The sequence below is a fragment of the Clupea harengus genome, chromosome 11, assembly GCF_900700415.2.
Source record: "Clupea harengus chromosome 11, Ch_v2.0.2, whole genome shotgun sequence".
Classification (NCBI taxonomy): domain Eukaryota; kingdom Metazoa; phylum Chordata; class Actinopteri; order Clupeiformes; family Clupeidae; genus Clupea; species Clupea harengus.
The window spans coordinates 15,304,594-15,320,758 of NC_045162.1; the positions used below are offsets into that span (position 1 = coordinate 15,304,594).

At 45.7% G+C, this 16,165-nt stretch overlaps 1 protein-coding gene across 5 annotated transcripts in view; it reads left to right on the forward strand.

The window, feature by feature from the left end:
* Positions 1-16,165, forward strand: part of phactr4b (phosphatase and actin regulator 4b) — a 53,319-nt gene that overhangs the window by 9,279 nt on the left and 27,875 nt on the right. For 3 of the 5 annotated variants that reach the window (XM_031575665.2, XM_031575666.2, XM_031575667.2), the window contains exons 2-3: positions 2,930-3,178; positions 3,537-3,581. In XM_031575665.2, coding sequence (XP_031431525.1) covers positions 3,554-3,581 — 28 coding nt within the window. In that variant the 5' untranslated portion in view covers positions 2,930-3,178; positions 3,537-3,553. Of the gene's footprint in view, positions 1-2,929; positions 3,179-3,536; positions 3,582-12,287; positions 12,643-16,165 lie in introns of those variants that run through there. The other 2 variants (XM_031575663.2, XM_031575668.2) reach the window with 2 other exon arrangements.

Here is a 16,165-nt window from a genome sequence, read left to right on the forward strand (position 1 = left end):
ATATTTGTCCCCTTGCCACCATGGATGGCGGGTGTTGGTGTGGGTGGGGGTGGGGGGGTGGTTCATGGGCTGTGTTTCAGTGCACCATAGACTACTTCTAGAATCAAAACCATGCTTAACAGCAAACATCATGCATATGTGCGCAGTTGTCTCGCTTCAAATGTCACATCCTTGAGTCTGTATGTAGGTGTGTATGCACACACACGCACACACGCACACACGCACACACACACACACACACACTGCCTGTCCTTCACTGTCCCTGAAAAAGGTGCAGTGACGGCAGATCTGCTTGAGGTAGCTGCACTAAAATAGGCTGCTAACGCCTTCACACACTGTTCCCAAGGTTTAGTGCCACTCATTTACCGAATAGGTTTATCTCTCTATTTCTACCTCTATTTCTCTCTCTCTCTCACTCTTTCTCTCTTGCTTGCTCTCTCACTCTCTCTCTCTTTCTTTTCTACCTCTATTTCTCTCTCTCTCTTGCTTGCTCTCTTGCTGTCACTCTCTTTTTTTACCTCTATTTCTCTCTCTCTCTCTCTCGGTTACTGTTCCTCTCTCTGTTCTCTTGTCTCGGTGGGATTACCAACATCTGTCCAAACGCTCGCGTGGGTGGGTGTGTTTGTCTGGAGATAATGTGATGATCTGATGAGGCTGATGTGCCCACCTATCTCTCAGGCCCTCTGCCCAGGATGCAGTCATCAGTGCTTCGTTTCCTTGGTTCCACGCCTCTGTTCTATGGTTCTACAGAGGTCTCCTTAAAGAATCTCCTGCAGGATGGGCAACATGGGGGTGGGTGGGAATTCAACCCATCAATTTCAGAATAGCATCATTCCATGTTCTTAGGTTATCACCTATGTAACCAACCATGTAATAAACAGTTTTCCGCCTTTGAGAAACCTTTGTTAGGTTTGTTAATGGAAGAGAATGAGGTGTATTTTTAGTTATACACAGGGCAAGATGTTAAAGTTCTTGTGCAGTTGGTTAGGGACGTCTCACAGCTGCTAAACCTCTCACTGCCACGTGCAAATACCCAACAACCTAACCTATTTATTGTAGCAGAACAGGGTACATTACAACCATCATACTGATACTTAACAACAACAACAACAACAACAACAACAGACAGCAACAAAGATCAGAGATGTTTTTGTGAGCATTTCCCTGGGGTTGTCAAGTGGGCACCTTCCTTCATCATTGTTTCAATGAGGCCCACGACACCTCCAGAAGGCTCAACAGTGTTGTCTGGCAACCCAGCCCCACTCCCACGCCCCTCCATTCTCACAATGAGTTAGGATGTCAACACGAGGCACAACAACAGATGCACCCCTAGATACACCTTGAAAAGAATTCACATGCATATTTCAGTGTCTGAACAATATGGGAAATGTCCTATTTTCAACGTGAAGGCTAATGTCTTCTTCTCTGTGATCCCATAACTGTGTGTGTGTGTGTGTGTGTGTGTGTGTGTGTGTGTGTGTGTGTGTGTGTGTGTGTGTGTGTTTTGTTTTGTTTTGTTTTGTTTTGTGTGTAGTAATAAAGCAGCATTGAAAGACCGGATAAATAAATCTACTACTACTACTCTTCTGCGTGCGTGTTCTATGTCGTAATAAATCTACTACTACTCGTGTGTGTGTGTGTGTGTGTGTGTGTGTGTGTGTGTGTTGTATAGTAATAAATATACCACTACTGTTCTGTGTGTGTGCGTGTGCGTGTGGTAGTAATACATCTACTACTACTCTTCTGTTCTCTTCTCCTGCCTCTATTCTAGCCTCTTTCTAACTCTAACTGAATTCTTTCCAAGTTGAATTCAATTGCATTGCAGTTCAGGTCGATTAAGGTGTGCTGTTGTGGTACAGTCAATGGAACATACAGGTGCAGTCTAGTGCCAAAGCATTTGAGAGAAACACAAACCGTAAAAGCTGAACTGAAGAAGGGGAGACATCTAACTCCCTCTCAATCTGTGTGTGTGTGTGTGTGTGTGTGTGTGTGTGTGTGCGTGCGTGCGCGTGCGTGTGCGTGTGTGTGCGCGTGTGTGTGCCTGCCTCTCTTCTCTTCTTCGCTGCCCCTCCCCCCAGCGCTCTGAGCTGTGATTAGGAGTGAGGGAGGAGCTGTCGCTCTGCCGTGGCTCGGAGGCCGATCGATCCCAGCAGGGCCTCGGGACCGGTTCACTAGCATTCCTCTCTCCCCACCTCCAGCGTCATCGATCCCTCGCATCCCTCCATCTCTCTCCGTCTCTCCTTCCATCTGTCACTTTCTACCTCTCTCCACCTCTTCATTTATGTTACCTCTCTGTTTCTATTTCTCTCACTCTCTCTCACACTGTTTCCGTCTCTCTCTCTCTTTCTCTCATTATTTATATATATATATATATATATCCATTTCTCTATCTGTCTTGTTATTTTCTCTCTCTCTCTCTCTCTCTCTCTCTCTCTCTCTCTCTCAGTCTGTCTCTTACTCTCTCTTCCTGTCCAAGTCCAAGTCTATTATAACCTGGCACGTCATCTCGGTTCGGGGTCTTAATCATAATCATCTCATTTTCGCTCTCCCTCTCTCATTGTCTCCCACTCAGTCTGTCAGGCAGCAGTACTCAGGCAGCATAATGCAGATAATACTCTCTCATGAGTTTATGTAGTGCTTCACTCCAGTAGGTGTTTCTGTTTCAATTACAGTGAGAAGTGTAGCTCTTAAAACAGGCCCAGAGAGCTCTGCTCTCTGACAGGGTCGTTGCAGAAATGCATTGCAAGTGAGGCAGTATGGCTTACCCCTCAAAGTGGCCTGAAGTGGGTTTTTTTAAAGGAGGGAAGGTGAGTGAGTGTGAGTTCATAGACAGGAGCCCTTTGCCAGGATTTGATTTCAGTGTGTGTGTGTGTGTGTGTGAGGACAGGTCGAATTGACCGAATGTGTTTTTTTTCTTTTCTTCTGACAGATTGGCCTGTTTAAAGAAGACGTGACATCACCAGCGTGCAGCCTAACACACACATACACATACACATACACACACACACACACACACACACACACACACACACACACACACACACACACACACACACACACACACACACACACACACACACATACATTCACTCACACACACACATATTCACCTATTCAAAGAGATGACAAAGGCATCGATGGAAACCTCCATCTCACAAGGCCAATGACCTTCAACAGTGTAAGCCCGAACTGCGGTACACACCTACGCGCACGCACATACACACACACACACACACACACACACACACACACACACACACACACACACACACAGACAGACAGACACACACACACAGCTCTTCTTTTTCCTCCTGAATGTCCACCTGCCCATTTGTAAATATGCATTTGAAGTGGAGTGTGTCTTACAGCACAGTTCATTTCTAAAGGTCAGCACATGTCTAATTATCCATATCTAAAAGACTGGCCCGCTGGTGAAGGGCTTCATTTTAGGTTAGACTTTGAGGACTAGGCGAACTAGTATCAGGGAACACTGGGCATCTCTTGTTGATCTCCTCGTCTCTCTCTCTGTCTTCCAGGATCATCTTGTCGTTGCATGTCAGGCTCTGTGATGGAAAATCGTGGTGAGTATTTCCCATATTTCTCTCTTGCTCTCCCTCTCTCTCTCTCTTTTCTTCCTTTCTCTCTATCTCTGTCTATCTCTTGATTGTATCTCCCTCTTCCTCTCCTCTAAATGTGTGCAGTGCTGCTGATCTTGCACAGAGTCAGGGACACGGCGAGTGAAATAGTAGGGAACTGAATGAATGAACTCTGTCCTCTGTGATTTGGATGGGGCCAACGTGTTGTCTGTCTTGTCCATTGTGTGTGTGTGTGTGTGTGTGTGTGTGTGTGTGTGTGTGTGTTTGAGTAGATGAATGGGGGCCTCAGTCTCTCTCTCGCCAGCGTTATGCGGTGTGTTGGGGGCGCTGCGTCATTCATCTTTTAGAGTGAGGGACAGAGTGAGTGGATGGCTGATTGAACGAGTGAGTGTGTTGATTAAACGGATGGACAGATTCCCATATATGGACTGAGTGAGCGAATGAAAAGCTAAACAAACAGAGATACAATCTGATAAATGAAAGGAGAGTGATTCATCCATCACCCTTGTGGTCACACACCCAGTGCTCAGCCGTCTGTCCCCTGCAGCCGTAAGAGGCCCTGGGAGGAATGTCTCTGCCGCCCACTCCGTCTACATATCTGTGCTGAATGGATACGGCTCTAACTATGTCCTGTGTCCACATCCTGACCCTGAGCTGTGCTTGTGGCCGTCATTGTTACCGTTTGTCAGTCTTTCCTAAATGTACCCAGAGCCACCCAAAGGCCCCACTGCAAGGCCACACTTGACTTCACAGTCAGTCTAGTCCGGAGATGCGGAGCCCTGCCTCTGCCTCTGTCTCTCCCTCTCCCTCTGCCTCTGCCCTCCTCCTCAGCCTCGTGCCCTTTTCAACATGCTAACCATCTTTCCCTGCTCCGCATACCTGACTGAACTCACAAGTGCCAATCTTGATTAGCTGCATGTGCCCAATTTAGCTAAGAGCATTATAATGATACGGATTTCAATCATGCATGATTGGAACAGGGATGGATGAATGGATTTTCAGTGCAGGGGGTGATTTCTACTGCCTCAGATGATATATTTATGTTTGCTACTTCTCTGAGTGTTCATGCTCTGTATATAAAGGCCTGTGGAGGTGTCCAAACATTTCTCAATGGACAAATGGTGAAAGATCTTAACATATATATTGTTTTTAGCTATTTGTACTATTTTTAGCTATTTGTGTTATATGTTGTTGGAATGTTGTTGTTGTGTTATATGTTGTCCCTCGTCGCACCAACAAGAGCAGCGCTCCAAATTTCGTTGTATGCAAATACAATGACAATAAAGGCTTTTCTATTTTAATTTCTAAAGATTTCAGTTGGAGGTATTTTAAAGGTGTGTTGGTCACTCACAGAGTACCGGTGGACAGTAAAGAATAGCTGACCTTAGAGTGGTCTCTTACCAGTCTCAATATAGCAAGGAAGGGCTTAAAGCAACCATTTGACACTTTTTGAGGTATGTTTTTATAGGCAACTAGTTTTGGTACCACCCTCAAATTCATTTTTATAGCATATGGTCATGTGAAGGACAGATAAACACCTGTGTCTTTCCCACTAGCCATCCAGGATATACACTATGTAGTTCTGTGTTCCGGGCTGGAACACCCTGCAAAAAGGGAAGAAAAGCTTTCACATTCATGACATTGCCAGCTATACTGCCAAAAGACACCAGTTAGTGTGTTGGCAAGCTTTTATCAGTCCCAACTTGGCTGTTGGTGGTGTTTGCAAGTTTTTTTCGCATGAATTTGAGTTAGTTAGCTTGCTAGTTTTGGATCAGAACTACTTATTGCTGCTTTAAATTCTACCTATTTGAGTTGCATTTCTGCTTTTGTGTGTGTGTGTGTGTGTGTGTGTGTGTGTGTGTGTGTGTGTACACCGACATCACACCGACATCACAGCGTTATCCTGCACCTTTCCTGGAAAGCACTGGATAGAGAACAATGAGTGCAGCCTGTAGTGTGTGTGTGTGTGTGTGTGTTGGGTGCGTATGTGTGTGTGTGAAATAGGTTTAGCACTTGTCACTGTTGTCATCAGATATTGTTTGGGTTTGTATTTGTGCTTTGTTTCCACTAAAAGATCAATGTGTGTGTGTGTTAGCATACATGCTTTTGTCAAACTGTGGCCGAACAGGCCTAGGTTGCATAATGGTGGACACCGCATTTGTGCTGGTTGACTGATCTGTTGGCGTGATCCAGCAGTCGTTAGCGTGACCATTTGACCTTGCGTGACTACTGGTGTCAGAACTGCTGTGCTGTGAGTTTAGTTGTTTAGTTTAGTTGCCACTGTTCCGGTTGTTTTAGTTTAAGGGGTCTTTGGGTTAATTACTGTGATAAAACCCTGATGGAGATAAGCTCTCCTTAGAGACATGATTGTAATTCGCTTTCAGTCCTCAGGACATTGCATCTTCTCAGACAACTCTCTCTCTCTCTCTCTCTCTCTCTCTCTGTCTCTCTGTTTCTCTCTTTCTCTATCGCTCTCTGTTTCTCTCCAGTGTTTTTTGATCTCTCTCTCCCCTCCCCTCTCCCACAGGCATTCCGAGTTGAGATTGAACAGGTAGGCTAAGCAAGCCTGATAAGGGTCGCAAACCAATTTGTTCATCTCTGGCTGCTTTAGAGCCCAGAAGAAAGATAAGACGATGCGGAGAAAAGCACCTTCATCTCAAGTCCTCCTACTGCAGTAACATACCCTTCACTAGGACTGGACGTTGGGCTTTGTCTGTGGGTTGCAGCTGAAGATGACACCCTCTGAGGTGTGTGTGTGTGTGTGTGTGAGAAAAAGAATGTGTGTGTGTGTGTGTGTGTGTGTGTGCGAATGTGTGTGTACACCCACACTTCCGCCTCCTGGAGCAGAAGGTTCAGTTTAGCCCATTTTCTGGGTCACATGAGCAGGTTTTGGAGTGGCTGTGAAGCACCAGGCCCTCTTTGGAAGCGTGCCCCAGCAGAGGAGCTTCTAACTGGGCCATAGAGGAGACGAAGGCGGGCCTAAACCCTGCTGTCCTCCAGAGATCCACTCCCCTCTCTCTGCTCTCAGTCTGCAAGAACCAGAGGCTAGGTCACACCCAGCTGTCTGCTTAGGTTGTGTAGATGATGATGATTATTATTATTGTCATTATTATTGTTGTTGTTGTTGTTATTGTTCTTATTATTTTTGGAAAGGAGAAACATCAAAGATCACGATTACCATGAGAGTTATGGTTTCTGTGTCAGATTTAATGGTATCATTGGAAGAGAGGAGTCAGTTGTTACAGACAAGAATTATTTGTTCTCTCCTACAGAGTAGTTGATTCACAGTGACACATATGATCACATAAGATTCACATGATCTTCACAGTGCTTATGGATAGTGTAGTGCCGATACTGTATCCCAGACTATATTTACCTTTAAACCTTTATAGAGTATATGAATATGAAGAACTACAGATTATGTAAACGAGTAAATAGGAGAATAAATAAGCGTACATACATACAGACGTGGACAAAATTGTTGGTACCCTTCCGCTAAAGGAAGAAAAAGCCACAATGGTCACTGAAATAACTTGAAACTGACAAAAGTAATAATAAATACAAATGTACTGAAAATTAACTAATGAAAATCAGACATTGCTTTTGAATTGTGGTTCAACAGAATAATTAAAAAAAATAAACGAATCAAACTGGCCTGGACAAAAATGATGGTACCCCTAGAAAAGATTGAAAATAATTTGACCATAGGGACATGTTAAACTAAGGTGTGTCCTTTAATTAGCATTACAGGTGTCTTCAAACTTGTAATCAGTCAGTCTGCCTTTTTAAAGGGTGAAAAGTAGTCACTGTGGTGTTTGGTATCAGGATGTGTACCACACTGAACATGGACCACAGAAAGCTAAGGACAGAGTTGTCTCAGGAGATTAGAAAGAAAATTATAGACAAGCATGTTAAAGGTAAAGGCTATAAGACCATCTCCAAGCACCTTGATATTCCTGTGACTACAGTTGCACATATTATTTAGAAGTTTAAGGTCCAGGGGACTGTAGCCAACCTCCCTGGATGTGGCCGCAAGAGGAAAATTGATGACAAATTGAAGAGACGGATAATACGAATGGTAACCAAAGAGCCCAGAACAACTTCCAACGAGATTAGAGGTGAACTCCAAGGTCAAGGTACATCAGTGTCAGATCGCACCATACGTCGCTGTTTGAGCCAAAGTCGACCGAGGAGGACACCACTGTTGGTTGAAAGCAAATCATATAAAAGCGAGACTGGAATTTGCCAAAATGCATATTGACAAGCCACAGGGCTTCTGGGAGAATGTCCTTTGGAAAGATGAGACAAAACTGGAGCTTGTCAGTTTCAAGTTATTTCAGTGACCATTGTGGTTTTTTTTTCTTTAACGGAAGGGTACCAACAATTTTGTCCACGTCTGTACATACACATACACACACACACACACACACACACACACACACACACACACACACACATATACATAAATGTATATATATATTGATATAGCTCTGTGTGTGTGTGTGTGTGTGTGTGTGTGTGTGTGTGCAGAATTCATTCATACAATTACCAAAATATACTAATTAAGATCTTCAGTCTTTATAATGGTTCACTGGTATAATGGAGTTTGAGCAGATAGTTTGTTTATAATCTCAGCATCTGTAGATAGGGATCTATAGGGGACCATCCAAATAAAGTGTGATCAGTTGCCCCCCTCACAGCTTAAAGCACTATCATGGCGTGATGCTCAGTTATACGCACAAAAGGTCAATTGGTAAGGTCAAATAAAAGGTCAACATAACTTTCATTTACAAATGAGAAGCTATGAATTAGTGATGTCTCTTGATGTCTCTGGCCAAAATCTAAATACAAGCATTTTTAATAATGCTGCTTGTTTTACATGAGTATGCAAGTGACCTTGCTTAGATATTATGCTTCTGTCATATGGTTCCCTTTGAGACAATAGGTGCTTTTGGACCAAACAGTTCTAGGGACTCATTGAGAGGAACTACCCACTGGAGATCTCCTCTGAGAACTACGTACCTTCAAGTGCTTTTTTCTGTTTGCATTTGCACCACCAGTAGGGATACTGAAGTGATGTAAACCGGCCAACGGTTGGTATAGCAACATCACTCCATCGCATTTAGATAAAGTCCGGTGCTGCAGTGGCTCAGGTGTTCGACCAATCAATGTGCGCTTACATCTGGACCAATCACCGTGCGGTTACCTCACTAATGGTTCCTCTTGTTCTGGGAGAGTACCTACCCTGAAGTAAGAGCAAAAAAAAAGTCCCTCAAAATGGCATTCTAAGAACTATGATACACCCCAGTTTGTGCAGTGGGACACACACACACACACACACACACACACACAAAAGGGGGTACTTCCTCCAACAGAAAGAACTATGGAAAAAGTTCCTCTGGTCTGAAAATGCCTAATATGATTGCGGGAAGCGCCTAATGTCGAATGTTGGTATAAGTGACTGGTTCAGGCATGAATGTAGCCTGATGTGATGGCCGGAGGAGGAGGAGGAAGGAAGGAGGAGGAAGGAAGTTGTGGAGGTGTACAGAAGGATGTTTTTTGTGTGTGTGTGTGTGTGTGTGTGTGTGTGTGTGTGTGTGTGTGTGTGTGTGTGTGTGTGTGTGTGTGTGTGTGTGTGTGTGTGTGTGTGTGTGTGTGTGTGTGTGTGTGTGTGCGTGCGTGCGCGCGCGCTGGGATCATGGCCAGCAGTAGTTATGAAACATGACTGGGTGAATAGGCTTCTCCTGTGTCTGCTCTTCTCTTCTCTCTCCTCCTTTCTCTTGTTTTACATCACTCCCCTTTTGGGCTGGGGGATTTCTACTCAGTCTCTAGTAGGGCTGAACGATTAATTGCATTTGCGATTTAATCGCGATATGATAGAACGCGATTTTCTAACCGCAACGTTCGCGATTAAAAAACGTGGTCTAAAAAAAAAAAAACGATTTGTTGTTCTTGTTTCTGTAATGAGCAGTTAAATAAAAATGTAAAATGTGGGAAAGAATATTTTACACTAAATGTATCTAATATTGTGTTGGTCCTATTTAAATCATTCATTACGTTTTGTTGGGGGAAAAAAGAGGATACAAAAAAAAATCGCATATTAAATCGCAATCGCAATATTTTGGTGAAAAATCGCAATTAGATTATTTTCCCAAATCGTTCAGCCCTAGTCTCTAGTGCAGTGGAAGCCTTTTTTATCTTGGTCTGTCTCTGTCTCTCTCTCTACCTCTCTCTCTCTCTCCCTCTCTCTTTCTCTTTTCCTCTTACCTTCTGTCCATTATTGTGAGCTCTCTCTCCCTACCCCCTCTCTCCCCCTCTATCTCTCTCTCCCCCTCTGAGCCTCAGCCCCTCTCCTCTCTCTCCTCTGTGCTCTCCGAGAGCTGAGCTAATCCCACTGTGTGTGCTGGAGTCTAGATAACAGCCCCTCGTGCACACACACACACACACACACACACACACACACACACACACACACACACACACACACACACACCTTGACCTCGACCTCCCAGAGGCAAACACCCCTCAGCTGTGTGTCAAGAGAGGGGTCTCTGTTGTGCTCAGTCACATCCTCTTTTGTGTATGAATGCAGCAAGTAGAAACTGTCAGACACTCCAGCTCGCTGTTTTGTGCTCACCGTCCATCTGCGAAGTAGGTTGGAGCAGCTCATAACACGTCTCTCGAGCACTGGCCTCGTGAGGAGCACTCCGAGGTTTGTGAGGCACAGATTCTTGCGCTCAGTGGTAGTATACTGATCAAGGGCCAGTGTTTATGTTGTGATTTTGTTATTGTTTTTTTGGTATAGTTTTTTTTGTACATTGGCTTTATGGTTGAGTGGTTGCATGGCTCCATGGGTGTGTTCCCTCACGTCAGATGGAGATCAAAGGCTGTTACATAAAGACAGAAGTTTGAAATGAGAACAGGAACACCAGGTTAACACACTCATTGTTTCTGTTCCTGAAATCAACTCAAGTTTTTTTTTCCCGCTCACATAAAAGTGTCTTTCCATCAAGAGAGCTTGAAGGCGTGCAAAATAGAATAGAATAGAATATGTGTGTATGATTTTCTGCTGGCCATTCAAGTGTGTGTGTGTGTGTTGTATGACTGCATATCTTTCAGAGCTTAGTAGTTCTGCGTCTTCTACACTGCAGTGGGGAGTGTTTTGCATTTTTAATTTGTGCCGATATGATTTGTCTGATGTGAGTGTCAAGTTATTTGTTGAAAGTGTTAAAAATAACCACACTGTCTGTGTGCTCCAGATCTTTCGTCGGAACTTCATTATGATCTCACTTCTCTTACTTGATCAGCTCTGCCAAACTGTCTCCCTTTTTCTTTCATCTCTCTAGCTGTGCCATGACTCTCTTCTTTTCTTCCTTCTGTCTGTTGTCTTTGCCTGTCTCTCTCTCTCTCTCTATCTCTACCTGTCTCTCTCTCTCTCTGCCTGTCTCTCTCGCTCTCTCTCTCTCTGCCTGTCTGTCTCTTCTCATCCCATACCACTTTAATCCTGTGTGTAGTCACACCATGTGTGGTTTTGTGGCCTCTGTATCCCGTACTCAGTGCATTCATCTACAGCTTTCATCAGCCTTTTCTACCACTAGTCTCCCTAACCGGGCGCGTTGCTGAAGTGGATGCAGTCACATAACATTAACTCTTTAAAGCATTTGTGTGAGGAGATGAGGGGGGAGCAGCCCCTAGGCCACGTGGGACTCAGTGTCCAGTCAGTGGAGGCCCCACGTGTCCCGAGGCCCCCCCCCCCCCCCCCCCCCACCCGGGCTTATTATCAGTTCAGGCTGGATCCACATGCCAGGCATTCCAGTGGCTGATTGCCATGTCCGAACACACGAGTGTGTTACCCGTTCTGACCCCCAGGGGGCAGTGAGAGCAGTGTCCCGATGAACACAGGCCCCCATAGTTTCCCTGCAGGAGGTCATGCTTATTGTCACGCTAGTAACTGTGTGTGACTGGTGTTTGTGTATAGGCTTGGTGGCTTGTTTTGGGACCGTCTCCGAGACAGGGAGGGGAACTCTTCTGGAGATGCTGCAGAGGGGGAAGAGTGGGTTGGCTTTGACCGCGAGTCATGCCTGTAAAGTATCAGACTATGAGAGCGATGTCACTGCAGCGCTTGTGTGTCTGTGGTGCTTGTGATTTATGGTGGTGTGTCTGTGCGTGTGTGTGATGGGGAGATCATTGAGATATGATGTCATTTCCTCCTCTTCTCCGCCCCTCCACACACGCGCTTATCACAAACACATACTCATCTGTCGCACACACACACACACACACACACACACACTCATTCACACTGGCCTAATTAAAGTTTGGCACCTCCCTCCACACTCCCCTCCCCACACACAGAGCAGCCTCTTAATCTCTTGCTTTCTCTCATTCTCTCTCTCTCTCAGCCTCTCTCTCTATTGCTCTCACCCTTTCTCTCTCTCTGTCTCTCTCACCCTCTCCCCTTCACTTTCTCATTGCTTCCTCCTTCTCAAACCCTCACACACACACACACACACACACACACACTCAGTCACACACACACACGCATACTTTAACCTTTGCCCGCTGGAATGATTGGCATCCATCTGTGGCAGCTCAAATCTGCTGGCTTACATATGAACTGAGAGGGAGGGTCAGTATACGTTAGTGAGCCAGGGAGGGAGGGTGGGTGGGGGGTAAATCAGGGGAGGAGAATAAGAGAGGGAGGAGATAATGAGAAGGAGGGAGGTAAGGTTGGAGAGAGAGAGAGAGAGAGAGAGAGGCACCGTAGGCAAAAGAAGGGGAAAACGGATACTGTGAGAAACAGTGAGAGAGGAGCTAGTGGGAGACGTTGACTGCGGACTAGACTGTGTCTAAAGCCTGTGGAAGACTAGATCCAGACACTAGGGAGCGGAAGGCAGGTGGGTCTGGGCAGGGTGTGTGTTTGCCCTGGGCGGCACACGCTACTCTGGGCAGTGTCACACACACACGCTGGGGCCCTAGGGGGGCAGGAGCATGGGCCAGACCCTAACGGTGGAGAACACACCTCAGGACGCCAACACACACTGCGGTGAGTGTTCTACTTCTTATGCGTGCACACACTCTGGTGCACACAGGACAATATACGCACACACACACACACACACACACACTCCGGTGCACACAGGACAACACACACACACACACACACACATTCAGATGCACACACACGCTCAAGCGTATACAGGACAACACATACGTAGACATCACTGTGACCCCACCACTGAACTTCATGTAACACTGTGTTTGAGTAGCCTTTTGAAGATGCTGTACAGGCAGTGAATCACCTGTCAACTAGCCCTAACTCCCATTTGTTTGTCAGTTTTCAACTAAGCTAACTCTGCACCTTACTCTCACCTCTCCTGCCCAAACCTCACTTATCGCACTAGTGACTAGTGATCAACCCAGCGACCCTAAGCCCTAAACCTATAACAAATAACCTTATTTAGCTTAAGTGTCAGTGTTAACAAAAAGGCCATTGAAAGGAGGCTTTGACATTAGCAGGTTAGCGCAGAGAGCACACTTGGATCAGCGTTCGTCCCTGCGTAGCTGAAAGGTGGTGTTGTTGAGGCTGAGGATCTGTTGTTTGGCTCCTTTGGGAAAGGGAATAACGTGAGCGAGCGAGCGGGTCAGCCCCTCCTGAGGGGGAATGTTGTTGCTCTTTGAAGTCACGGGAAAGGCAGAGGGAACAGTGGATGCTGTGGAATTTTATGATGCAGCTCTTGATAAAATGTGTTCTACACAAGAGCGCACACACACAAGCCCATATGCATTCATCACACACTACATCACTCTCTTTCTTTCTTTCTCCCTCGCTCACACACACACACACACACACACACACACACACACACATACACACACACACACAGCTTTTATGTCTATGTCTGAGGTCTGTCACTAAGGTTGGAATGTTAAGTCAAGAGGATCAACTGAATTACCTTGTAGTGTGTTTGTACCTCTCTTCTTTGTAACTCACTGCAAGTCTCTCTCTCTCTCTCTCTCTCTCTCTCTGTCTTCCAACTCCTCTCTCTCTCTTTCTTTCTTTCTTTCTCTCTCTGTCTGTGTGTTGCTGAAAGAATGTGTGTAAAGACTGCAGTGTGAACGAGAAACCAAAGGCATTTTCACTTCTTAGTGCGTTGAAAACAAAAAGCTTACCAAAAGCAGATTCAAGTGTTTATGCAGAAAAATGTGGGGAAATATTGGAGCGCTTTTTTTTTTTTTTTTTAAATGTTTTTTTTTTCTCTTAGGGGATTAGGGGAAATAGGATTGTCTCCGGCGTGTGTGTGTAGCTCTCCAGTCGTTTGGCAGCTCTCCAAGCCTCTCCCTTTAAACGATGCCTTGTTATTATTATCATGGGCTGTCACTCTTTTTGGTTTAAAAGGAAGGGGGGGGAGGGGTTGTGGGTGGGGGGATGTGGTTGTTTTTGTTGACGCTGTTATGACTGTTTGCCTACACTGGTAATAGCTCTTGAGAATGTCAGTGACATTATTAAAAAAGGATTTTTGTCTGGTGTGTGTGTGTGCGTGTGTGTGTGTGCGTGTGTGTGTGTGTGTGTGTGTGTGTGTGTGTGTGTGTGTGTGTGCGATCATATGTGTGTGTGTTCATTCAGCCTTTGTATGAGTGCTTCCCACTCAGCCATTTCTGTCAAAAGGCCTTCACCCAAAAGAAGAACAGTGAAGCAGAAATGACTGCTTTCCAAATCTTCCTCCAGCTGGATGGCCTAACAGAGTGAGGACTGGACTTCTGTCTGTGTGACTCCCTGTCCGTTTGTTACCTTTCCCCTTTTGAAGGAGAAGTGGCTGATCTCCGATCAGAGGGCTGTGTCCCTGCACCCTGAGGAGTCCTCCCAGCTCTGCCGTCTCTCTCAGAGGGAGTCTGTGGGCCAGGGGGTCTACAGGCCTCACGCTGGGCTGAGTCATTGAGCTGGGAAACATGAGCAGTGTTTCATTACGTCCTCTCACAAAACACACACACACACACACACACACACACACACACACACACACACACACACACACAGACACACACACACACACAGACACACACACACACACACACACACACAGACAGAAACACACACACACACACAGACATGCACACACACACACACACACACACACACACACACACACACACACAAAGACAGACACACACACACACAAAGACAGACACACACAGACATGCACACACACACACACACACACACACACACAAAGCACACACAGACAGACATACAAACGCAGAACCACACACACACATACGTACAAACATAGACGCAGACACATGAAAGCATGCATGCTCACACGGGGACACACACGATCACGTACATATATATAGACATGTATGCGTACATGCACACACACACAAAAACACACTCCTACTCTTCTCTCTTTTCTATCAGTCACTTCTTTACTTTCTCCTATCCTCTCTGTTCTTCCTTGTCTTTCTCCCCCCCCTCTTTCCCTCTCCCTCTCTCTCTCTCTCCCTCTCTCCCTCTCTCTCCCCCTTTCCTGCCCTGTCTTTTCATTCTCTTTTCCTTTCTCTCTCTCTCTCCCTCCCTCCCTCTGTCTGTCTGACCGCTCACTCACAGGTACTTCCCTTGCGCTTATGTTGGCCTCCTACAGCTCCTAATTATTTATGTGTGGGAAAGAGACTGTTTTTGATTAACCCTTCAGGGTGAAACTGAACCCTTATCACCAGAACGCTCAGACTCCTAACAGCCAGTCATGTACAGTGGCCCACATCATCATTCACTATCCATGTTAATCAGGGGGGTATTCGTCGTACGTGGTTTAGTGACAAACCTGGATAAGTTAACTCAGATAAGTTAACTAAGTGGTAAACCTCCTAATAGAAGAGCCCTCTGACGTTCTTTTGCTAGGAGAATGAACCAATGGGGGTTCTTTTATTAGGAGGTTTACCACTTACTCTGAGTTAACTTATCCAGGTTTGTCACTAAACCACGTACGACGAATACCCCCCTGGTCGCTGTTCTACTGTTGTTGTTGTTATTGTTATTGTTATTGTTCCGAAATGACTGTCATGGCTTCCTCTGAGACCAGCATTCTTGAGCTTGCCTAGCACTCCAGTCTAGTGTGTGGTAGTGTGTGTTGCAGCACAGAACAGGTTATTACAAGGTGCTAATGGGAGTGGGCTGCAGTGAACTGCCGATCCAATGACCCCAGGAAATGACACAGAAAGGCCTGGCTAAATGCTGATTGCAATCGGCCAATGGCAGACATGCTAAAAAGCATTGGCACAGGGTTATTTATGGAACATGCTATCTGATGCGTGCGCAGCTCTTGGATTCTGTTTGTGCGGATCTGCTGTGAGTGTGACGTCATTAGATAGAGTGGAAATAACTGGAACACAAACACACGTGCTGGCATGTACACACACAGCCACACACACTCTCTTTCACTCACACACACACACACACACACACACACACACACACCCACACCCAGACACACACACAGCTGAGCATCCAATTCTGCATGGAAAGACTAATCAAGCTCTGAGTTGTCATTTGCCAGCCTTGTCCAGCCAAG